The following is a 24,354-nucleotide window of genomic DNA, read 5'->3' as shown; positions in this document are numbered from 1 at the left end:
GTCGAACAACTTTTCACTCTTGACGTTAATAAAGCATACTGCTGGGCACTGAATTTAAAGCTGGGCGAGCTCAGATAAAAAATTACACTGTGTTAAGAATGGTTTTGATCTGGACAGTTCCACCAGTTTGAATTTCACTATAATATATTTATTTATTATTAATTATTTCTGATATTATATGATAGCTTTAGTTTGCGAAATAAATATTAATATGCAAAAAAAAGTTTAAAAAATATAAAAGGTAAACCTAAGATTATATTGTGCTCAAATGGTGTTTAATAAATAAACTAGAAAATACATTGTTTTGATTGAAATAAAAATATTTGGATTTTGGTAGAAAATGTGTTTAAATTACACCCATTTTACACACTTAATATGACAATAAAAATGTTACATTGAAGTTAATATTTAACAAGCGTAACTTTACTAAAATTAAACATATATCAATTACTAAAAATTAATAAAAGTCGCAATTAATCAAATTTAAAACGGAAATATTTAAATAAAATGTAAAATAGGCTTTAGCTTTTTTCAGTATTCAGAGGATGAATGAAACCCGGAATTAAGAAAATACAAGCTGAAATATTAAAGCAATACTAAAATCCCTCAACTTACTGTGTTTTCTTCTCAGTGCACCCCTCTGCATTGCCTTAAAATTCCTAGTCTTTTCTAAAATATCCCTACCTTCCCAACCAGCTTCACAAGTCAAAAGAGGCCAATTTGCAGTTCGCTAAATTAGTTTTAAAGCATTTTATTTATGGAAATTAAAAAAAAAAACACACGACTGTAGACCTATCGACTTATCACTTCAGTTGAGCACCTTGTAGGGATTGAGGATGCCGTTGGGGTCCAGCAGCTTCTTCATGTCGCGCATGTAGCCAATGGCCACCGGATCCTTGGAGTAGTGCAGGTAGTCCTTCTTGAGGAAGCCAATGCCGTGCTCAGCACTGATGCTGCCCTTCAGCTTGGAGGTGTACTCGTAGACGAACGGCTCCACCCGCTTGTAGATCTCGTCGTTGAACTCGTCGCAGGAGACGTTCAGATGCAGATTGGAGTCCCCCAGGTGGCCGTAGCCGCAGACGACGGTGGCCAGAGGACCGCAGCGCTCCCGCATCACGTCCACGATGTTGTAGAAGTCGCGCAGGGGCAGCGAGATGTCGTACTTGAAGCAGAAGCTCTTCTCGATCAGGCCCAGCGGCACCATCTCGCGGATCTTCCAGATCTCCTGCACCTTGCCGGGATCACCGGTCACGGTGCCGTCCTGGATCTCGCCGCGCTCCATGCCGTCGCTGATGAACTGGTTGATCTTCTCCTCGTCGTGATCGCCATTGCTGCCCGAGGTCTCGATCAGCATGTAGAAGGGGAAGCCCGAGATGGGGGAGCTAATTGGGATAAATCAGGTGAGTGACGGTGTTGAAGAGGAGGAAGCCGGAAGGCCAAACCCACTTGAGGAACTTGAACTGCTCGAGGGCGGTGTTCAGGGCCCGCTCGTCGATCAGCTCGCAGGAGCTGAGGATCTCGCCCAGATTCCGCTTGGCACTGACAAAGGTCTTCAGCACGTCGTCGAAGGAGTTCAGCCCGATGAAGGCCACGTTGACCGCTCGCGAGGAATGGGGGCAGAGCATCGACAGCTTCGTGACCACGCCCAGTGTGCCCTCGGATCCGATGAACAGGTGCTTCATGTGGTAGCCCGTGTTGTCCTTCTTGAAGTTGGACATCAGGTCGAGGACCTTGCCGGTGGCCAGCACCGCCTCCACGCCCAAGACGGAGCCATGCAGATTGCCGTAGCGCACCACACGCACGCCGCCCGCATTGGTGGACACATTGCCACCGATGTGGCAGCTGGCCTTCGCGCCCAGATCCAGCGGCACCGTCAGTCCGACCTCCTTGGCCCGCTGGTCGAAGTTCTCCAGGATGCAGCCCGCCTCCACGACGGCGATGCCGGTGATCTCGTCCACGGACAGCACCTTGTTGAGGCGCGCCAGCGACAGCACGATCTCGTCGCAGATGGGCACGGATCCGCCCACCAGGCCCGTGTTGCCGCCCTGGGGCACCACCGCCAGGCGACGCTCGTTGCAGTACTTCAGGATGGCGGCCACCTCCGCCGTGCTGCCGGGCTTCAGCACCAACTTGCTGTTGCCTGGTGGTAAGTCAGATATTTAGTCACCAATACATAGGAATATATATAGATTCAATTAACCTAAAACTCAGACGAAGGTGTCAGGCTCAAACGATTTACGTATCAGCATTGAAAAATGCAATGTTAAATAGATATAAAATATATTTAAAATTTAAAAGATATAAAAAATGCAATTTTCGCGTTAATAACTCTAACAGCGACCTAAAGCCTCGTATTATTTCAAGATTTATATGCAAATTAAAAAATTATATAAATAATAAAGATACGTCTAAACAATAAAATATTTTATCTAAAAGATACACTAAAACATTATAGGTTATGTATTAAGAATGGCAATGGATAAGGAGTTGTTACCCAACTATACATCATAATAACATTTAAGAACCATGTTTTTTGGCTTAGCAAAAATATGAACATTCTTAACTTACCTCGAATCCTCTTTAGGAAGCAGATGTTGTAGCCCTCCAGGTCCTCGGTGAGGACAAAGTTCTTGCCTAGGAGCTGCTCGAAGTGCGCCACATCCTTGTCGGTCAAGGTGGCGTAGTTGCCGCGCTGCACATTGTCCGTGATCTAGGGTGGGCAGGGGAGTTACTACACCCCATCCCACATACAGCGCAAAGTTCACCACACTGGAGCACTTACCTCGGTGAGTTCCGGAATCGGGGCCCCGCTGCCCGCCATCGTGCGCACGGTGGTGGCCATGTGAGCGCTGCTCACAGTGGGGTGGGTGCTGGCCGTGGACAGGGCGGCGCCAGTGGTGGGTCGCCTCATCAAGGTGGTGGCCCCGGCGCTGGCCAATCTGCGGACTTGCAGGAGCTGCTGGAATCTCATTGTGAGGGGTGGTTGCGAACACGGGTCGTCAGCCAAACGTTTATATGTCTGTTATATGTTTCTGAAACGAAGATGGCATTTCTCTTGTATCTCAAGGAAGAGGTTTCCTAAGCATAGTTTTAACTATCTACCAAGTACTTAGGGAAATACTAATTAATACGCGCTATGGCAATGATCTTGACTTTTATAGTTTGAAATGCGAAAATTAATTTCTTAGGCAAGTCGCGAATTCTTGAGGTCCTCACGTTCTAGCTTTAACCTCAACTATTGTTCTTCTATTCACTGTTGGCTATGTGTAATTGTTCTAAGTAAGACCCTTATGGTAGATATTATGACTGTTATATTTTGAAAAACGGAATTTAATTTTTAGGCAAATCCCGAATTCTTGAGCCCCACACGTTCTCGCTATAACTTTAACTATTTCTCTCTTCACTGTTGGCCAAGTGGACTTTCTCGATCACTGTCTTCGATCGGACGGAACCCCAGACTGCCGGACTTCCCCGGGGCTCTGGGATGCCTATCATGTTATCACGCCACTAACCATCCACTCGATGCGAGTTATGGACGCAATCTTCTCCTCGCCGCGGACCGTATCGCACTGATAGCAGAGCCCCCAGGAACCCGAACTTTTCCACTAGACCTCTTTGGCCCAAAGCCACCTATATCGCTCCATATGACAGCGTTATCAGCCCGATTCGACTTAGCGCGTGCATAAAGAAATTAGCATATTTATTTTGGACCACGCACACACTCGAAGCACGAACAGTGGTCTGGTTTTGGTCTGGTTTGAAAAGTGCAATCCATAAGCCGCGGAGTCAAGATCTTTATGAGGTACGTAGATAATCGCAGGCAGGTAGGTAGATCCCGAAGCGAAAACGATCGTAAAACCATTTGGCCCAGGGCCGTAATGGCAACAGATACAAATGCAGATATAGATGCGCATACGGACTACCTGCTGGGTGGATTAGCCGTCCTGTCACGAAAAATCGTTTACATTCTACCAGATGAATTGGCGGTAAAAGGCTGACATTCGAGCTGTTTTTATCTAAACAAGAAAACGGCCTCATCCTCTGCTTTGAAGACCATGCAAATACATATTCTATAAAGTTATTAAATCAAATTGAATGTGTTTTAAAATAACCTTAAACCTTACTCATCTAAGTTCAATTTGAGGTATTGCTGAAATATATAAACAGTTTGAAGCAACTCTCCAATTAACAAATCGAAATACTTTTAAAATTTTAAAAGCTTTCTAGCGGCCAAAAACCCTCCATCCCCACCCCTGGCTATCTAAAGATCTTTGTTTATTTTCTCTCTCCCCTGCCTTCGGTTTATCTCTATCTGTGTGTATTTATTACGTCAAATCAAAAGACTCGAGCTTTTGTGTGGGTAAACGCGTGTTGTGTTGTGTTCAAACAAGTAAAAAACAACATAGGGTTAACAGGTAGCTGATAAGCCTGGAAACGTTATCAGAATCTGCATATGTAAGCCGGTCGTAAAACAAACGACGGCAATGTCGTTGCAAGTTAATAAAAGGTTTATTGGGGATCCTTTATTTGCATATCACTCAGAAAAAATATTAGTTGAATGCACACACAGCCAAAAAGAGAGCCGCACGCGCCAGTTTCTCGCACTGGAAAATGGAAAAGCAAAGCAGAGGCCACCCCAAAAGCACTGGAACTGGAACTGCACTCACAGTTTTTACTTTCAGATACTGGTCACTTCGAGCCAAGGATGCCTTCTGTATCCATGGATTTCCCTTCTTTTCCCTTTCCGCTAGGAGCAGCGTGTAAACCGGAACCACAACACACCGCAACTGAAAAATCGAAGCGCAACAGGGGGCGAATTCATTGAGAGAGACGAGCCCCACCAAAGCCATATGATCGCTGAGCGAAAGCTCCGCGAAGGCTGAGCTTTTCTAAAGAGAGTAAATTTCATGCAGTGGCGCAGGCCCAAATCTTGCCTGGGGTTTCAATAATTACATTTTAAGCCATTTAATTTTTTTATAGTTTATGGTTTTTTCTTTCATACCCTTACACATAGCGTAAAATATATACCTGGATTGATCTTAGTGAATGATTTAAGTGCCTGAAGAAAATAATATTAATAATATTTACTCTAATATTACTAAATGAATTTAGCAATTTTTTTAAAATGCGGTTTCGATGGGTTGCAATTACCCAGTTATGGAATTTAAAAGAGCAATTTTTAGTTTCCATTCTGAGAAATAAAACATGAACTTAAAATTCTGACCGTCTTTAAAATGAAATATTTGAATGTATGTATATTTAAGAATTCAACCACAACGTCAGAAAGGTTGAAAATCGGGATCCAATTATCCAAGATATGAGTGCAGTTTTGGGTCCCAATTCTGAAAGCCATAGGAAATACCAAAAAACCGAACATGAAAATGTGCTAAAATTTTGACCCTCTTAAAAATGAAATATTTTAATGTAGAATTATAGAGAACTCAACCACAAAGTCAGAAAGGTATCCCACTTGAAAATCGGGATGCAATTACCCAAGATATAAAATTTATAAGTGCAGTTTTGGGCCCCCATTCTGAAAGCCATCGGAAATATCAAAAAACCGAACATGAAAATGTGCTAAAATTTTGACCCTCCTAAATATGAAATATTTTAATTAGAATAGTAGAATTATAGAGTACTCAACTACAAAGTCAGAAAGGTATCCCACATGAAAATCGGAATCCTATTGCCCAAGCTATGAAATTTGGAAGTGGATTATATCGGTTCGAAAATAAAAAAAAACCCCGCAAATCTATGCTAACACAGGTTTTTATTAAAAAATTAGTTATTTTTGAATCTGTACCATTTTGTTTTCGCTTTACAACTGTTATACTGCCATTGGAACTCACCACACACATACTGGCCACGCCCACCAAAACAGAGAGCATCCCCCACCTCTCAACGCACAGTATACCTCCATCACTTTCTCGCCTACAGGCCACACAATGGTGATATCCCTGTCGCTCTCTCAAGCCCCTTTTAAAAAGAAGACAATTCTTTTGGTGGTGCGCCCATTTTTGATACGCTTCGATCTTCCGTCGGCTTTTTTCTAGGCATTATGATTTCTTGCATCGGAAACAAAATGGAGTTATTTGAAAATAGTTTCCGGTTTTAATTAAACTATTTTCAAAATGATACTTGTCAGTTCAACAAATTTTAGGTTTTAGATTAACGCGATTTAGATTTTAAGAAGGGGGTGGCAGAGAAAAATATGTAAAAAAAAGTAATATTTAAAGGTCAATTCGAATAATTTTAATAATAAAATAGTTCCATATTTCTTGATAAGCCATAGGAAATAATGCACATTTGGGAAGCATTTTGGTGTAAGACTCTTAACGATATTTTACACTTTGAATGGTTTGCTTTTTCTCTGCTCTACTCTGTAGACACTCGTCTTTAAAGGCATATACAAAGCTTTCAAATGTGAAATACTACTTTATTTTGTTGTTATGTTAGTGAATTAAACATTTAAAATAAGTTTAGAAAAATAAGAAATGTTGGATTTTCGACACCTAATATATATATATATATGTATAGTATGCAGTTTTTCAAGTTTTTTTAATAATTTACTATTTCAATTAGAAAGATACTTTGATGAAACATAACATTTGTTTCTCGGTTATACTTTTATTGGGTCGATACTAAGTCGAAAGACATAATTAATTAATTAAAGGTTAAAAGTAAAAATCTTAACATCAAAAAGGGGGTATTCAGAAATAATCGCGATCGATACCCTTTTAGGCATACCCAATCCAATAGATAACCTAACTAGGACATTGTTAGATGACGATTTAAGCGATACATGCAGTTGCCAAAAAGGAGGGCTCTAGGGATTAAACGCTACGCGGTATGCCTGCATTTTCCGCAATTCCAACGCTCGTTCACACCCCTAATGAGCTTAGGGGTTGGATTCCGTACACCCCATTCGGGTATTCGAATTGCTTCTCTTTTGAGGGTAATTGTATCATGTTTGTTTGGGAAATCGTTTCGCCGAGCCGACAAAAAATGGTGGAGAAGGGTGGGTTGCATTGGTTCAAAAGGTCGCCGGAAGGGCAAGTGGCACAGGGCACAACCCTTTCTCCCGGCTTCCTGTTTGTTTTTCGAGGATCGCATCGAATTGCGAACTCGAGTACAGTTTCGATGGCTTTATTATTATAGAGGGGATGCAACTGTAAAAACATAAAAGATCTTATTTCTATAATTTTTTTGATTTTTTATGCTTCTAAAGACATGTTCCGCCGCAGGCAAATAAACTAAAATTGGAATTCTATCATAATTTTTCGCCAATTTAAATGTACCTAGGAATTTGCGTTGATAGTCTTTGGGTAGCGTATGCCACCGTCACTATGTAAGAACGACCTAAAGTAATTCTGAAATACATATTTCATCCATCCCGGATTTCGAGCCAAACTCGAGGACTTCCTGCTTACGCTACACATGACTTGACAGGTCAATTAAGTGTCCCGAAAGGACAATGGCAAATGTAATGCACACGGGGTGGGTTAGTAACAATGGAGACTTTGAGATAATAAAGGAACTAGGGGCTGTTAGGGAAAGAAACATTGTGGATTGGAATTAACTCTTGTAGGGATTTGCTCTTTAGAGTTTTTCCAGTAGAGTGTAAAAATTAAGTTACAATGCGAGGAAAAATCAGCTGCGGTTAGATACTTCAAGTACCTGTTTGTAACTTTTACATTCTGAGAGAATTTATACTTTACTACATATAAAAATGTACAATTCTTTAAAATTATGATTATGATTATGTAGACCTTGTGCTACGATAGCTCATATTCCGATTTGTTAGGTCTTAAGAACCAGAGTGGAAAAGTATCTGCGCAACTGGCAGATACCCGCTGAAATTTCCCCTGCCACTTGAAAAGTGATCTTTTGGCGATTCATTTTTATTTTTATTTCAGACCACGCCTTATGACAATAAAACCCAGCGTTCCTGTCTCTGGAACGGACTTCATTACGTTTGCAGCAAGGCCAGAAGCAACAACAACAGGAAACCCACTTTTGATTATCACTCAAGGCACGCACACATGCATACCCGCTGGTGTATGCAGATGTTGAGAATTCCATCAAAAATGGTGTAGGAAATTCTGGCAATTGCCCACAACAGCAGTAAAACAACAACAATAACGACACACAGGTTCGTGTGCGAGTGAGTTTCTATTACAGCGAGCGAAGGGGAGGGATGTATGCTAATGCCAATGCGCCAGAGCGAGAGGCAATGTGAGAGTGTGAGGAAACACGCGCAAAGCAATTTACGCTCATTAAGCATTTGTCATTTTTACGAAATGCAACTGCTAGCTCTCTCTTTCGCTCTTGTTCACACCCCAACCCCACTCGGCACTCTCCCCAACAAAAACAACCCAATAAGTTAAGCAATTAATTGAATGGCAAGAAGAAGAGCGCATGCCCGACTTGTTGTACAGTCGAGCGTGCGAAGAAGAGGCGAAAGAGGGAAATAGCGGCGAAGGAGGCGGGCGAATAATAAAAAAAGCTCGGCGAAAAAACCCAACACCCACATACATACGCCAAATGAGAATAAAAAGCAACGACAGCGAGAGCACAAAAGCACTTAACGACATTAAAAATAATATGGCGGCAGAAAAGCAAAAAAAAATGAGACGAAACGAAATTCTGTCGAACGCACAGCACCAACAAACAACAAAAGCGATCGGAACGATGAGCATTTGTGGAGCTCAGCAACGTTGTTGTTGGTGGAGGTGGGGTGTAAAGAGAAACGAGAAGACCGACAAGAGCCCAAAGCAACGTACCCATACAAATATGCACACACACACGCGGCACAAAATGAAAAATGAAATGCCAAAGACAGGCACAGTGGGTCAAGAGCGGTGAATATGTGGTGCCCAGAATTAATTAAATTATGTACATATATGTACGACACATGTGTCTGCCCAATGATTACTCCTCCAAAATAAATTAAATTCTTTGTTTAATATTTTTCCCTTAAAATATTACTTAAATTTAACAGCTAGGGCCACACAGGCACATTGGAGAGAGGGCCACACAGGCACAATAATGATTCGCATCCCACTGTTCGGCAGAGTGAGTGAAAAAACATTTCGCTCTGCCTCTGCGCATACGCCACCCCTCCTCTTTCTCTTTCAACGTCTGTTTCCGACAAGCACAACTAATAATAAAGTAAAGCCGATCCGATCCGATGCGAAACAGCAACAGAAACAGAAAGCGAGGAATGGGAAGGGGAATGGGAATGGGAATGGGAAGGGAAGATGGAGAGGTAGGAAGGCAGTGGTGGTTGCGATGTGATGGAACGAAAAAAGAAGATGAAGTATAGCAACAACGGGCGGTAGACATTCGAGTGTACAGACACAGAAAACTGGATTCGGTAGCGGGTATTTTTCAGCAGCGTCAGGGGAGGGGGCCCACAGCCGGGGTGGTTGGACACACACACATGCCCGCCAGCTGTAGTCTCCGTGCCTGCGTTTTTTACTCGTTTTGCCTGCCGACTGAACTGCTGCCGTTTCATTCCTACCCCAAGCGAGCAGAGGGCGTCCCGCTCGCACGCGCTCTCTCGCCCGGGCCGCCCCTAGTGCCGTCGCACTCGCACCCGCGCATTTCGGTATAGAGAAAAGTTATTAGTCGCCGAGAGACGAAACGAAAACGGGTTCGTTCCAGCTGCCCCTTCCCGTAGTCGCACACCGTCTCACACAGGCGCACTTCATTTTGTTTCCCAGAGCAGAGTTGTCGCCGAGGCGCGCGGTTCAGTTTGAAACTAAACTTGGCGGCGTGCGGTTCATGCTCTGCTCTGCGTTCGTGTTGGTGTCGTATCGCATGCATGTATATTGGAAGCGGAGGAAATCTCGCGCCGACGCGACGCACACTCTTGATACCCTGCGAATTGTTTTATTTTTTTTTTTTCGAAAAGTGCTAACGGTTAACGGCTGTTAATTAGTGAGTGCGGATGTTCGATATGGAAAAGTGATGCCGCGCCACAGTGGAACCCCTGGCTGGCGAACCGTCGCTGGCGACGTAGGCAGTGAAACGAAAACAAGCGTCTAGACCCTAGAGTTGTCGCTATTGAATCGAATTATCTTTTTATGTAAGATCGCGTGCACAGGTGCTCATTCGCTGCACTGAGAGAAAAGCACAGAGTGACTGCAGCTAGCGGGGAAGGGGAGAGAGAGTGGAAGTGGAGTGTGAGTGGAGTTTGTACTAATTACTACTGCCCGTGCACGAAACACTCATTTACACGCAAGCACAAACACAACCACACAGGCACACACACCGAGACCTGGGACTTTCGTCGGAGTTTCGTATTCGTATTCGTTTTCGTTTTTGTGTACATTTTGTTGTCTTGCGTTCCACGTTGCATACATATATATGTTTGTTGTTGCCTGCTGTATGTTTATGTTTATTGCCCCCGTATATGTACATATGTGTATGTGTTTATTAATGTAAAATGCCAAGCAAAACTACAAGAAACCACAACTTAAGGCCGAAAAGAAAGTGCCATGCCATCAAAAACAATTAAAACAACAACAACTACACCGACGAGTGTGTCTGCCGCCGCTAAAAACAAATACGGAATCAAAACGCCACCGCCGACGCATGCCTACCTTTAATTTATTACACATATTGTTTTTATTTTGAATAATGGATCGTCGTGCATTGAAGTTTATGCAAAAAAGGTATTTTTCGTTTGGTTTTGTTTAATTTGTGTTACACTTCTCTACGCTTTTGTTGTATTGCCTGCGAACGCACTCGTGCTTTTTGTTATTTGTTCTGGCTTTCTTATTATAGATGCTCTTGAATATTTGTTGTTTATGGTACGGATCGTGAGACGATAGTCATCGTTCTCGTAAAACTGCAACCAGAGATATTCTGTGTTCTGTCATCATAAAATGCGCTCGACTGGCGGGACAAGAAAAAAAATGCACAAGACCCAAAACGAGTTTCCCCATCCGACAGCCCGGCCCCTCGCCCCTCCCTCCACAGCCGACACACGCCCCCTGCTGTGCGATGTTGTTGCATTGTTAACAACAACGAATTTCGCAATGCATGTCTGTGTTTGTGCGTCTGCTGTGGTGGTTGATTTTTTCTCTTCCTTCCCCCACTCCATCGACGAAGAACTATTCAACAAAAAACATTGCAAGAGTTCCTTGCCAAAAGTAGAAATTTTTTTGTTGCTGAAAATGCATGCGGCAACCCTGGTTGCTCTGCCCTTTGCGAGGGCAGGGTTGTCAGCAGTGACAGAAAGAGAATGTGAACTAGTTTTCAGATAATGATTTTAACTTGATTATTAGCGGGAAATTGTATTGATTAAGAAGATCAGGGAAGAGTTGGTAATTCTACTTTAGGCCTGTAAAAAAATGTTCAATCAAACAAAAAAAGTTAAAACAAAGTTTTACCTAAAAATTACATTTTAAATAGAATTATTTATATTTTAAGCCTTGATGTTGTGCTTTAGGAGAGTAAAATTATAAAATCATATTATGGAAAATAAATCAATATTTTATTTCATTCACATTATTAATTAAAATATTTTTTTGAAGCATTTGACAACTCTGTTTACACCTACGCTACACCGCAGTCGGTGAATGAGTTTGTGTGCCATAGCTTTATCTCGCTCACCCCCATTTGTGTTATCTCTTTCGATGGCAAACTCGTTTGTGTATCAATCAATAGGCTGTCATGGCACCCTCTCACTCGCTCCTGCGCGTTTTGCACTCCTGATTCCACTGGAACTGATGTTTGATTTGAATTCGAGAGCCCCCGCTCCCTTCCCTCCCCTTCGAGCGCATGTGTGAGTGTGTGTCTGTTTGTTTCTCCGCACTTTAATCATTCCCTCCCTGCTCCTACTGCCTTTCCCCTGCTTGCAACAAAATTGTTTGTTGGCCATTACACACACATGCACATCTATACAAACTCTACGTTATGTTGGGAAACCAGTCTCTCTTATTATTTTTTTTTCTTTTTCTCAAGAGGTTTTTCACTGCGGGTGGCTGCGAGCCGAACTTACACACACCTACAGGCACGCACACCCACCACCCCGTTGCGCGAAATCCACCCCTCTAGACCGCCCACCACCCCCGTGCTTCCCTTCGTTATTGTGTTTTCCAGGGGTAGCTGCGACATGAGGGTTACTGAAATGCTTTTACCGGCTTTTATAACCCATTTTGCCTGCTCTTCTGCCTTCTTTCCACTTTTGCCTTTTATGCTCTGGCTTTTTATGTGCCTCGCGGGCTTTTTGGCTGAGGGGAAGGGGGAGGGATCAGCCTCTCGGCATCACAGCTAAGGCCAACAGAATAGGACACAGTATTCGAGATTTTTTTTTTAAATTAGGTATTTCATTCCAAATTAAACATACTCATTTACTACTTTATTTTTTTTTTATTTATTTATACAGTTTTTGTGATTTTTTTGATAACAATTTCTTTTTTTTTTTTTCAAAATGTAGTTTTCTATAAAATAAGAAAAGCATGCTTTTCCCAAGTAAATATTTTGATTGCTTATAGTTACACCTTTATTTTAATACACACATGTGTTGTAATAAAATTCAGGTTACACCTTTTTGAAACTTATTTATTATACATTAAGGAATCTTGATGTATTAAAAGCTCTTCTTATTATTATTTAAAATATTAATAAATAATTTAAACAATAGGTTCCGCAGTGTCATGATTATGCCCTATACATAGATTACTATACGTAAGGCATGCTGTTTTGCCCGCAGCTGTGTGCAACACTAACCATCTCGTGTTGCTCCCAACTGTCAGCATTTTTAGCATTTCGATGCGAAGGTCCTTGAACTTGGTGTGCAATTCGCATCGCCTTTATTGCCCTCTACAACAATATCAAACGGTGCCAGCTGCGTGGCCAAATTAGTTTCCCGGCTTGTGTGTTTCGAATGAGGAAAACGAGTGCGGCTGCGATGCTTCACATCGAAATGGAAATCCGAAAGGCAAACCCATAGATACGGATCGATGTGATGACTGTCAGGCCGCTCCTTTCTCTCCTTTCTTCCTGTCTTCCCCTCAATGAATGCAAAAGTCCTTTTCGCATTTTGTCAATTGTTTATTGTCGCTCGAAAAGGGCGGGTATTCGCACACAGCAAAGGTATACAAAATGAAGGAATATTTCGGGACCGCGGTCTCTCTACCTAAAGGAAAACTAGGGAACACTCTTTCCCAATCAATCGTTGTTGGCCCACTTTTTGACCTAAAATTTAAGAAGCGATTTGTAAGTTATTCAAATGGGTATTTGATCTGGAAACTGGAAATTCTCTACCTTTTTGGCCTTGTTTACTTACCCCGCATTTGTTTCTGCCACTCTCAAGCCGTCGTCTTTAATATTTACCCTGCAAATATGTTTATTAAATAAGAAGACCCTTGTTTGTTGGTTCCAGCATTTGTCTCACACATTTTCGACTGACTAAACCCAGATTTTAATATTTACCAAGAAGCCAGAGATGTTTGATTTGAGTGCAAATAAGAACTTGAATTTGTTTTATTTATTTTCTATATTGCGGAGTAGTCTTGATTCATTTAAGACCACTTTGCTTTTCCTTGCCGTATTATACATACAATTTTCGTATCAGAGAAAAAGAATTTCTATTAGCCGTATTATGACATTAAAAACCGTCCTCATATTTATAACATATTTGGTATTTATTTTTAGTTTTTACAATTTATTGTATGGCTTTGAAGTAGTATTTATATCTTAAGTGGCGTCTTCGCTAAAAGTAATGGGTTAAGCAGCATGTTTTCCTTGGTTTTCCTTGGTTTTATGATTGGTCCAAGAATGGGAAAGGGGGAAATGCATATGGGCGGGGGTAGGGGGATGCTAACAACCTGTTTGCACTGCCTTGTTATTGTTTGTTGCCAAGACACGGGAAGAGCATTAGGAACACTGTTCCTCCAGCTTTGTTTGCGTGTGGTCCCAACATATTTTACTCCTTTTCTTTTTTTGCGTTGAGCAAATGTTTACTGATCTCTGGAACTCCTCTCATCCGATCCCACAGAGCGGACACAGAAAGCGACACCACCACCACAACAATAAGCAGCTCAGCATCCCAGGGGACACCAGCGTCGGCCATATCAGCAGGTGGCACTCTACCCCTCAAGGACAACTCCAACATTCGCGAGAAGCCCCTACACCACAGCCACAACAACAACGCACCCAACCCACACCAGCTCCCGCACCAGCAGCAGCAGCAACAGCAGCAGGCCGGAGGCAAGCAGCTTGAGCGGCCACTGAAGTGCCTGGAAACGCTCGCCCAGAAGGCGGGCATCACCTTCGACGAGAAATACGATGTGGCCAGTCCCCCCCATCCCGGCATTGCCCAGCAGCAGGCGACTCCAGGATCAGGAACAGGAACGGGAACGGGATCAGGCACAGCCACACCCACAAGCCATCGCCACGGAACTCCGCCCACTGCCCGCAGACACACCCACACCCCAAACACACCGGGCAGGCCCAGTGCACCCAGCACACCCAACACCAGCGTTAGCTCCAACTCGAATTCCCACTCCCTTACCCTCTCTCACACCCTCGCCCGCCACACCGGTCTCACGCTGGAGAAGGCGCAGAATCCCGGCCAGCAGGTGGCCACCACCACGACGGTGCCACTGCAGATCTCACCGGAGCAGCTGCAGCAGTTCTACGCGAGCAATCCCTATGCCATCCAGGTGAAGCAGGAGTTTCCCACGCACACGGCTGGCGGTGGGGGCACCGAGCTGAAGCATGCGACCAACATCATGGAGGTTCAGCAGCAGTTGCAACTGCAGCAGCAGCTGTCGGAGGGCAGTGGCGGTGGAGGAGCAGCCTCGGGCGGCGCCGGCGGAGCCCCTAGTCCAGCTAACTCGCAGCAAGGCCAGCAGCAACAGCAGCAGCAGCACTCCACCGCCATCAGCACCATGTCACCGATGCAGTTGGCGGCGGCCACCGGCGGAGTGGGCGGAGATTGGTCGCAGGGAAGGACGGTGCAGTTGATGCAGCCCTCGACCGGCTTCCTGTACCTGTCGGGCAATCTGTTGCAGCCCGGTGGCCTCGGCCAGCAGCCCATCCAGGTGATCACCGCTGGTAAGCCCTTTCAGGGCAATGGCCCGCAGATGCTCACCACCACGCCGCAGAACGCCAAGCAAATGATCGCGGGCCAGGCGGGGTTTGCCGGCGGCAACTATACCACCTGCATTCCCTCAAACCACAACCAGTCGCCCCAGACGCTACTAATCTCGCCGATGAACGTCATCTCCCACTCGCCTCAGCAGCAGCAAAACCTGCTGCAGTCGATGGCCGCCGCTGCGCAGCAACAGCAGCTCACCCAGCAGCAGCAGCAACAGCTCAATCAACAGCAACAGCAGCTCACCCAGCAGCAGCAGCAACAACAGCAGCAACAGCAGCAGCTGGCTGCTCTGGCCAAAGTGGGGGTGGATGCGCAGGGCAAGTTGGCCCAGAAAGTGGTTCAGAAGGTGACCACCACCAGCAGCACGGTGCAGGCGGCGACGGGCCCGGGATCCGCAGGGTCGAACCCGGGCCAGCAAGTGCAGCAGGTCCAACAGCAGCAGCAGCAGACCACCCAAACCACCCAGCAGTGCGTCCAGGTCTCTCAGTCGACGTTGCCAGTCGGAGTGGGTGCCCAGTCTGTTCAGACTGCCCAGCTTTTGAACACCGGCCAGGCCCAAATGCAGATTCCGTGGGGATTCTGGCCGAATGCGGCAGGACTGCAGCCCTTCGGCTCCAACCAGATCATCCTTCGGAACCAGCCAGACGGGACGCAGGGCATGTTCATCCAGCAGCAGCCGGCAACCCAGACCCTGCAGACGCAGCAGAACCGTAAGAGTGCATTTTAACACCGTACTGCCTTCGGAACTAAGCCATACCCTCTCCCCACAGAAATTATCCAGTGCAATGTGACCCAGACTCCCACCAAGGCACGAACCCAGCTCGATGCACTCGCTCCCAAGCAGCAGCAGCAGCAGGGAAGCACCACCAACCAGACGCAGCAGCAGCAGCTGGCCGTGGCCACTGCCCAGCTGCAGCAGCAGCAGCAACAACTCACAGCAGCTGCTTTGCAGCGGCCGGGAGCCCCGATCATGCCGCACAATGGAACTCAAGTGCGTCCGGCCAGTTCCGTGTCCACCCAGACGGCGCAGAATCAGAGTCTGCTGAAGGCCAAGATGCGCAACAAGCAGCAGCCGGTGCGACCCGCTTTGCCCACCTTGAAAACAGAGAACGGCCAGGTCGCGGGCCAGAACAAGGTGGTCGGTCACCTGACCACCGTGCAGCAGCAGCAGGCGGCGAATATCCAGCAGGTGGTCAATGCGGCGGGGAACAAGTGAGTATATTTTGTTCACTGCCAATGCCACCGAACTAACTATATCTAAATCCTTGCAGAATGGTTGTGATGAGCACGACGGGCACTCCCATCACCCTCCAGAATGGACAGACCCTTCATGCAGCCAATACGGCGGGAGTGGAGAAGCAGCAGCAGCAGCTGCTGCAGATTCAAAAGCAGCAATTCCTGCAGCAGCAAATGATCCAGCAGCAGATTGCCGCCTTCCAAATGCAGCAGCAGCAGGCGGCAGTTCAGGCGCAGCAACAGCAGCAACAGCAACAGCAGCAGCAGCAGCAGCAACAAGTCTCCCAGCAGCAGCAGGTGAACGCCCAGCAAGCGGTGGCGCAACAGGTGGCGCAGGCCCAGCAACAACAGAGGGATCAGCAGCAGCAAGTTGCCCAGGCCCAGGCCCAGGCGCAGCAGCAGCAGGCACTCACCAATGCAACTCAGCAGATCCTGGTGGCTCCCAACCAGTTCATCACATCCCAACAGCAGCAGCAGCAACTGCACAATCAACTGATTCAGCAGCAACTGCAGCAACAGGCGCAGGCACAGGTTCAAGCCCAGGTGCAGGCCCAAGCACAGCAGCAACAGCAGCGGGAGCAGCAGCAGCAGCAGCAGCAGAACATCATCCAGCAGATTGTGGTGCAGCAGTCGGGCGGAGCGAGCGCCCAACAGCAGCAGCAACAGCAATCTGGACAGCTGCAGCTGAGCAGCGTGCCCTTCTCGGTGTCGTCGACGACGACGCCAGCAGGAATAGCCACTTCCAGTGCCCTGCAGGCAGCCCTCTCCGCCTCAGGTGCCATCTTTCAGACGGCCAAGCCTGGCACGTGCAGTTCCTCCTCCCTGCCCACCAGCAGTGTGGTCACCATTACCAACCAGAGCAGCACTCCGCTCGTCACCAGCAGCACGGTGGCCAGCCTGCAGCAGGCACAGGCCCAAGCTGCTCAGATCCAGCAGCAGCAGCAGCAGCAGCTGATCAGCGCAACCATTGCAGCGGCATCTCAACAGCAGCAGCAGGGACACCCTTCGCTAACACCCACCACTCCCTCGCCCACCACCAATCCCATTCTGGCCATGACCTCGATGATGAATGCCACTGTGGGCCACCTGTCTACAGCTCCGCCAGTGACTGTTTCTGTGACCAGCACCGCTGTTACTCCATCGCCGGGTCAGCTGGTCACCCTCAGCAGTGCCAGCAGCGGAGCAGGGGGAGGAGGAGGAGGAGGAGGAGGAAGCTTTCCAGCCACGCCAACCAAGGAGACAAGTTCGAAAGGGCCCACCGCCACCCTGGTGCCCATTGATTCGCCAATGACGCCCATATCGGGGCATGACACCTGCACCACACCCAAATCCTCCACTCCCTCCAACGTCAGTGCATCCGTGGAGGCCAGCAGTTCCACGAGCGAGGCTCTGCCCAACGGAGAAGCTTCAGATCGGGCATCCACGCCCTCGATGGTCGCCACCACTCCCACTAGTAAACAAAGCAATGCAGTGCAGCCGACGAGCAGCAGCAGCACCCCCACCAGTGCCAGTGTAAAGGAAGAACCCAAGGTGACAGCCTCCGTCGGTTCCACGTCCGCGACCTCAACGCCTACGACGACAACGATCAGCAATGGGATTGGGATCAGGACGACGGCCGGCACCACTGCTGGCTCAACCACTAGCACAACCACCACCAGCTGCAGCACTTCGACCACCAGTTGTACGAGCACCACCACAACCACCACGTCTAGCAACAGCAATGGGTCCAAGGATCTGCCCAAGGCGATGATAAAGCCGAATGTCCTAACCCACGTCATCGATGGCTTCATCATACAGGAGGCCAACGAACCCTTCCCCGTCACCAGGCAGCGGTATGCTGATAAGGACGTCAGCGACGAGCCGCCAAGTGAGTACATCCCCCTGTCCGAATATGTGATCGAATCCCCATCTAACCGCATCATTGCTTCCGCAGAGAAAAAGGCAGCCATGCAGGAGGACGTGAAGCCAAGTGGAATAGCGTCAGCTCCAGCCTCGGACATGGTGGCTTGCGAGCAGTGCGGCAAGCTGGAGCACAAAGCGAAGCTCAAGCGAAAGCGCTACTGCTCGCCAGGATGTGCCAGGCAGGCGAAGAACAGCATCGGAGGAGTTGGAGCAGGAGAGATCAACGGTCTGGGGACGGGCGGAATCGTTGGAGTGGAAGCTATGGCCGAGGAGAAAATGAAGACGGATGCCATACAGTCAAAGTCAGAATCCCTCTCCGCTTTGGCGACTTCAACGGAGGTGCCTCCGTTGCTACTACCAGTACTGCCACCGATTCCAGCCTCGTCTCCGCGTGCAATGCCCATGAGCTCACCGCTGCCAGTTGCGATACCTTCTCTTGCACCACTGCCCGTGGTCACTGCCCCTGCGGCGCCCACCCCATCTAGTATTAATAGAGCGGATCGTCCACCGATCAGCAGTTGGAGTGTGGAGGAGGTCAGCAACTTCATCAGGGAACTGCCTGGGTGCCAGGACTACGTGGACGACTTCATCCAACAGGAGATCGACGGCCAGGCGCTGCTGCTGCTCAAGGAGAACCATCTGGTGAACGCCATGGGCATGAAGCTGGGCCCAGCCCTCAAGATTGTGGCCAAGGTGGAGTCCATGAAGGAGGTTCCCTCACCTGGCGAGGCCAAGGATGCAGGCGCTCAGTAGGGGCGGCGTGATTCAATCACATCCATTCGTAAAGTCAATGCCTGCGCCAGGCCAGCCAGTCGCAGAACCCATCAACCCTGTACATATTACCATGTTTTGGTTTAATTTATAGACAAGCATATTTATTTAGCAGTTAAAGAAACGCCAGACAGTCAGAAAATGAATAGAATTACTTAAACTAGGTGTAAGCTATGCATAATGTTTTAACTGAGCTGCCAGCCAAGTGAAATCGAAAGAACTCTAAAACTAACCATTAATTTAGACATAAGTAGACTTTTAATAACTCCAATCGTCATGGGTCGTTTTTAAAGTATTTTAAGCTAAGCAATCACTAACAACTGAAACATTTTAAACGTGCAAAGGAAAAGATATAACATCTAAATGTGAATTAACCTTTTTGCTAACAGATTTTGAAATGCCTAGAACTAAGATTATTTTTTTCAACATTATTTTTTTGCTACTGCTGAACAAAAAAAGAACACTGTATAGTGTTTAATAAATGTGAAAAACATATGTTGTGGTTTTATTTGGGACTTGGGAGTTATTGGAAGGGTTTTAAGCGTATGTTTATTAATTATTCATTGAATGATTCGATGGCACAAAGTGGTGCGAACTTAATTAATAATGGGACATTTGAACTTCGTCAAATCATTGTGACACTATTTTATTGTGGTGGTACTATTCCACACTCCAAGAAATTATTTTTTTTACTAAAAACTTTGCTACTAAAAAATATTTCAATAGACCAATACTTAAAACAACAAAGTACTTGGAAATTGGTATTAGTGGGTTCTCTTGTATGAATAGCATTTAATTGATTTATATCATTTGACAGAGCTACATACAATCCCCAAATTCTCCTACAAAAGTGAAGCCAAACTCCACAACAAATATCATAATATAAAAATATAAAAGATATCGTGTAAAAATCGTTGAGGTCCTTTGGATATTCTCAATTAGGTGTATAATTTATGGATATGAAAGTATAACAAATACTTTACTACGATAATTTAAGCAACAATGTTTCAGAGAAAGATTCCATTAGTATTAGTATCCATTCAAGTATTCCCATAAAGCAAAAGTTTTAGGCAAAATTGACCAATATGATATTGGCCCAATTCATCGGATTGTCAATTTGACCAACGAAATAGTACGTTTTTAGCATAACTTACAATTGTATGGCAATTTTAGCACTAAACATTTATAATCCAACAATAAAATACAAGGCCCTATTTTTTAATAAATGCTTTAGCTAGAGTTACGTTACTACCACCTTTCGACCATAACTTTAATTGCTTACAACTTTCCAATGATGAATCGATTGGAACTACCGATAATAAAAATCAAATCGCACTTTTACTTTTACAAAGTGTTTAAAAATATGTACGCCAGATACATTGTTTTTTCGATGAAGAAAATATATATAGTTTTATGGGGTAGAAGAATATCTACCTGTTACATAACAAATAAAACTATTTCTCCACCTTCTCTATCATGGTCACAATTGTTTTAATCGGTTGCTTGTTATTTCACTAAATCAAATATACGATTTTATACAATTTTTCTACAATACAATTTTCAATACTTCATTACACATTATTCAACGGCAAGCATATACTTATTCTCACTAGTTCCAGAATTATATTTTAAATATTTAAAATTTTGGCAAAACAAAACTGTTATACAACAAATTCACCACACGGCTAGCCACACCCACACAAAAGACCGATGTCGCAGAAAGAGAGCGGTAGTGAGGGCTATACTGCCGTCCTTGTCTTGCCCACGTGTGCTTAGCGAGTAATTTCCCTCCCCTAGCCACACCCCTCCCTGATGAAAACGGGAAATGTGCCCATTTCTCTCACTTCCACCTTCCCGTCGGCATTTTGTTATGGCTCGCAATTAAGCAGCGACGCCGGCAGAGGCAGAGCGGTGGGTTTACCTATGAATTACTGTGGTTGTTGTTGTTAGTATTGTTGTCGTGGTGGCCTGCAATTCAAAATGGAGAAAGTTAAGGCACCATATAACGACATTTGAAACGTATGCGTGAAGAATATTTGATTTGGCGAAGGGTCAACTTGCTTTCAACTATCATGCAATAGCAAGTTGTTTGTAGATTGTTGTTATGAGAGTTACTATTTCATAGGTCACAGTCTCACCAAATAGTATTTGAAACGAAAAGGAGAAAAATGCACAAGTTTAAATATATTTCAATTTTCATTGAAAGGAGCGTAAAGAACGCTGGAATTCATTTAAGTGGGCCCCATAAAGGGGAACAAGGTGAGAATGGTCTAAAATTTTTACCCTCTTGAAATTTAAATATTTAAATGCAGAATGTTAAAGAATTCAACCACAAACTCAGGGAAGTATCCCCCTTGAAAACCGGGCTCCAATTACCCAAGTTATGAGGTTTGGAAGTGCAGTTTTAAGGTTGCCATTCTGAAAGCCACTGGAAATACGGAAAAATCTGACATGAGAGAGGGCTAAAATTTTGACCCTCTTGTAATTGAAATATTTAAATGTAGAATGTTAGAGAATTCAACCACGAACTCAGAAAGGTATACCCCTTGAAAATCGGGATCCAATTACCCAAGTTATGAAGTTTGGAAGTGCAGTTTTAGGGTTGCCATTCTAAAAGCCACTGGAAATACGGAAAAATCTGACATGAGAGAGGGCTAAAATTTTGACCCTCTTGTAATTGAAATATTTAAATGTAGAATGTTAGAGAATTCAACCACGAACTCAGAAAGGTATACCCCTTGAAAATCGGGATCCAATTACCCAAGTTATGAAGTTTGGAAGTGCAGTTTTAGGGTTGCCATTCTAAAAGCCACTGGAAATACGGAAAAATCTGACATGAGAGAGGGCTAAAATTTTGACCCTCTTGTAATTGAAATATTTAAATGTAGAATGTTAGAGAATTCAACCACGAACTCATAAAGGTATTCCACTTTAAAATCGGGATCCAATTACCCAAGTTATGAGGTTTGGAAGTGCAGTTTTAGGGTTGCCATTCTGAAAGCCACTGGAAATACGGAAAAATCTGACATGAGAGAGGGCTAAAATTTTGACCCTCTTGTAATTGAAATATTTAAATGTAGAATGTTAGAGAATTCAACCACGAACTCAGAAAGGTATACCCCTTGAAAACCGGGATCCAATTACCCAAGTTATGAAATTTGGAAGTGCAGTTTTAGGGTTGCCATTCTGAAAGCCACTGGAAATACGGAAAAATCTGACATGAGAGAGGGCTAAAATTTTGACCCTCTTGTAAGTGAAATATTGAAATGTAGAATGTTAGAGAATTCAACCACGAACTCAGAAAGGTATACCCCTCGAAAATCGGGATCCAATTACCCAAGTTATGAAATTTGGAAGTGCAGTTTTAGGGTTGCCATTCTGAAAGCCACTGGAAATACGGAAAAATCTGACATGAGAGAGGGCTAAAATTTTGACCCTCTTGTAAGTGAAATATTGAAATGTAGAATGTTAGAGATTTCAACCACGAACTCAGAAAGGTATCCCCCTTGAAAACCGGGATCCAATTACCCAAGTTATGAAATTTGGAAGTACAGTTTTAGGGTTGCCATTCTGAAAGCCATTGGAAATACGGAAAAATCTGACATGAGATAGGGCACTTGAAAATAGGGATCTAATTGGACAAGTTATGGAATTCAGAATTGCAGTTAACGGGTTTCCATTCTGAACGCCATCGGAAATGCGGAAAAATCTGACATGAGAATGGGCTAAAATTTTGACTCTCCTTTAATTTAAAATATTTAAATGCAAAATATAAGAGAATTCAAACACGAATTCATAGAGGTATACCACTGAAAATCGTGGTTTAATTACCCAAGCTAAAGATTTTCGAAGAGCAGCACAGCATCAAACTAATAAGTTAAAAGTACTTCGTCTCGAAACGCCCTTTCGCGGTCGTTGCTGCTCAACCCTAAAAACAAACTTAGGGGTTGATTTCGTTAGCCACCTCGTTCATGATCCTTATAAGTCTGCCTTTTGAGGGTAATCGTAATAGCTTTGCTTGAAAATCGTTTTGCGGTGCCTAAAATGGTGGCTGAGGGTGCCCGGGGTCGCCGAGGTCTACAAGTGTCAGAGGTCAACCCTTCTTTATTTGATTTATTCCAGGACACTGCTTCACCCCTTTACCCATACTCTCTTAGCTCTACAAGTGAACTTAGTACAGTTAATTCATATTCCTGGCGGACAAAAGAAACCAGTATTAAGGCAAAAAACAAGGACATTTTAAATTACTGTGTGTTATTTTATACCAGGACCCATCTCGGGTGTAACCATAGGACAACCATATCCCCAACAATCCAGTGGATGACTCTAACCTATTGCGGACTATAGCACTTCCGGTGTGCGCTACACAGCAGGTTACTGGTCAACTAAGTGCTACGGAGAGATGTTGGTGAAACGGTTAGTAAGATCAGTAAAGGGGTGAATGCGTTTCAATGAAAGTGGCTAATTAACAGCGTAAAAATCAATTCTGCATGCCGAAACTTCCTATTTAGCTAAAAATATAATAGCATTTAACATAAGAAATACGAAAATTACATTATAAACATTGGCATATGCTTATGCATATGGGTACATATGTACATATGTATCTAACAGATACATATATTAAAGTAAAGAAAATCTTAAAACAATTTTTTTAGATTTGTACGGAATGAGGTACATTTCCTTACGAACTTGCTTTAAGTTCTATAAACCAATATTCACTGTACTTGTGGGGTTGGTGAATGTGTTGCTGATCCTGGAACTGATCCATTTTCACCGTTAGCCACGCCTTGTGACAATAAAACCTCTGCCGCTGTCGACGCCGACGCCTCCGTCGACCTCACTACGATTGCGTTTATCGCTCTGTATGTATGTATTAATGTATGTAAATATTTACGTATGTATACATTTGTGCATGCAGATGGTGATTAACTCAAGGCTTCGTCTTTTCTAAAATGGTGAAGGAAATTCTGACAATTGCCAACAGCAACAATACAAAAACCTGTATATATGCATGTGTGTGTGTGTGTGAGATTCTATTACTGCGAGTAAAGGGGAGGGATATACCGTAATGCCAATGCGCCAGAGGGAGAGGCAATGGGCGAGTGTGAGGAAAACACGCGCAAAGCAATTTACGCTCATTAAGCATTTGTAATTTTTACGAAATGCAAATGCTAGCTGACTCTCTCTCTCACACCCCATCCCCACTCGCACTCGCCCCAACAACAACAACCCAATAAGTTGGAGGCAATTAATTGAACGGGAAGAAGAAGAGCGCATGCCCGACTTCTTGTACAGTTGAGCGTGCGAAGAAGAGGCCAAAGGCCGAA

At 44.8% G+C, this 24,354-nt stretch overlaps 2 protein-coding genes across 4 annotated transcripts; one reads left to right on the top strand and one right to left on the bottom strand.

Annotated features, from left to right (window-relative positions):
* Positions 1-735: 735 nt before the first annotated feature.
* LOC108023466 (uncharacterized) lies at positions 736-10,625 on the bottom strand. 3 transcript variants are annotated; one of them, XM_050889973.1, is made up of 5 exons: positions 10,608-10,625; positions 2,783-3,032; positions 2,569-2,710; positions 1,447-2,140; positions 736-1,382 (listed from the first exon to the last, which is right to left on the bottom strand). In XM_050889973.1, the coding sequence occupies exons 2-5, from the start codon at positions 2,969-2,971 to the stop codon at positions 809-811; spliced, it is 1,599 nt and encodes a 532-aa protein (XP_050745930.1). In that variant the 5' UTR covers positions 2,972-3,032; positions 10,608-10,625; the 3' UTR covers positions 736-808. The 3 variants fall into 3 exon arrangements, with proteins under 3 accessions (XP_050745930.1, XP_016948471.1, XP_016948472.1); XM_017092982.3 differs by lacking the exon at positions 10,608-10,625 and adding an exon at positions 4,668-4,817; XM_017092983.3 differs by lacking the exon at positions 10,608-10,625 and adding an exon at positions 3,513-3,877.
* LOC108023465 (polyhomeotic-proximal chromatin protein) lies at positions 9,758-19,519 on the top strand. The gene is made up of 5 exons (XM_017092981.3): positions 9,758-10,679; positions 14,012-15,825; positions 15,886-16,327; positions 16,387-18,218; positions 18,285-19,519. The coding sequence occupies exons 1-5, from the start codon at positions 10,645-10,647 to the stop codon at positions 19,004-19,006; spliced, it is 4,845 nt and encodes a 1,614-aa protein (XP_016948470.2). The 5' UTR covers positions 9,758-10,644; the 3' UTR covers positions 19,007-19,519.
* The last annotated feature ends 4,835 nt before the right edge of the window (positions 19,520-24,354 follow it).

The sequence above is a fragment of the Drosophila biarmipes genome, chromosome X, assembly GCF_025231255.1.
Source record: "Drosophila biarmipes strain raj3 chromosome X, RU_DBia_V1.1, whole genome shotgun sequence".
NCBI classification, from domain to species: domain Eukaryota; kingdom Metazoa; phylum Arthropoda; class Insecta; order Diptera; family Drosophilidae; genus Drosophila; species Drosophila biarmipes.
This window is presented reverse-complemented; position numbering and strand designations above follow the sequence as displayed.

Excerpts from the sequence above, each read along its gene's own strand:
- LOC108023466 (XM_050889973.1), bottom strand. The coding sequence starts at position 2,971 with ATGAGATTCCAGCAGCTCCTGCAAGTCCGCAGATTGGCCAGCGCCGGG. Across the intron at positions 2,141-2,568 it reads CTTCCTAAAGAGGATTCGAG|GCAACAGCAAGTTGGTGCTG; the intron begins GTAAGTTAAGAA and ends ACTTACCACCAG. Across the intron at positions 1,383-1,446 it reads GAGCAGTTCAAGTTCCTCAA|CTCCCCCATCTCGGGCTTCC; the intron begins GTGGGTTTGGCC and ends TATCCCAATTAG.
- LOC108023465 (XM_017092981.3), top strand. The coding sequence starts at position 10,645 with ATGGATCGTCGTGCATTGAAGTTTATGCAAAAAAG. Across the intron at positions 15,826-15,885 it reads CCTGCAGACGCAGCAGAACC|AAATTATCCAGTGCAATGTG; the intron begins GTAAGAGTGCAT and ends CTCTCCCCACAG. Across the intron at positions 16,328-16,386 it reads GTCAATGCGGCGGGGAACAA|AATGGTTGTGATGAGCACGA; the intron begins GTGAGTATATTT and ends AAATCCTTGCAG.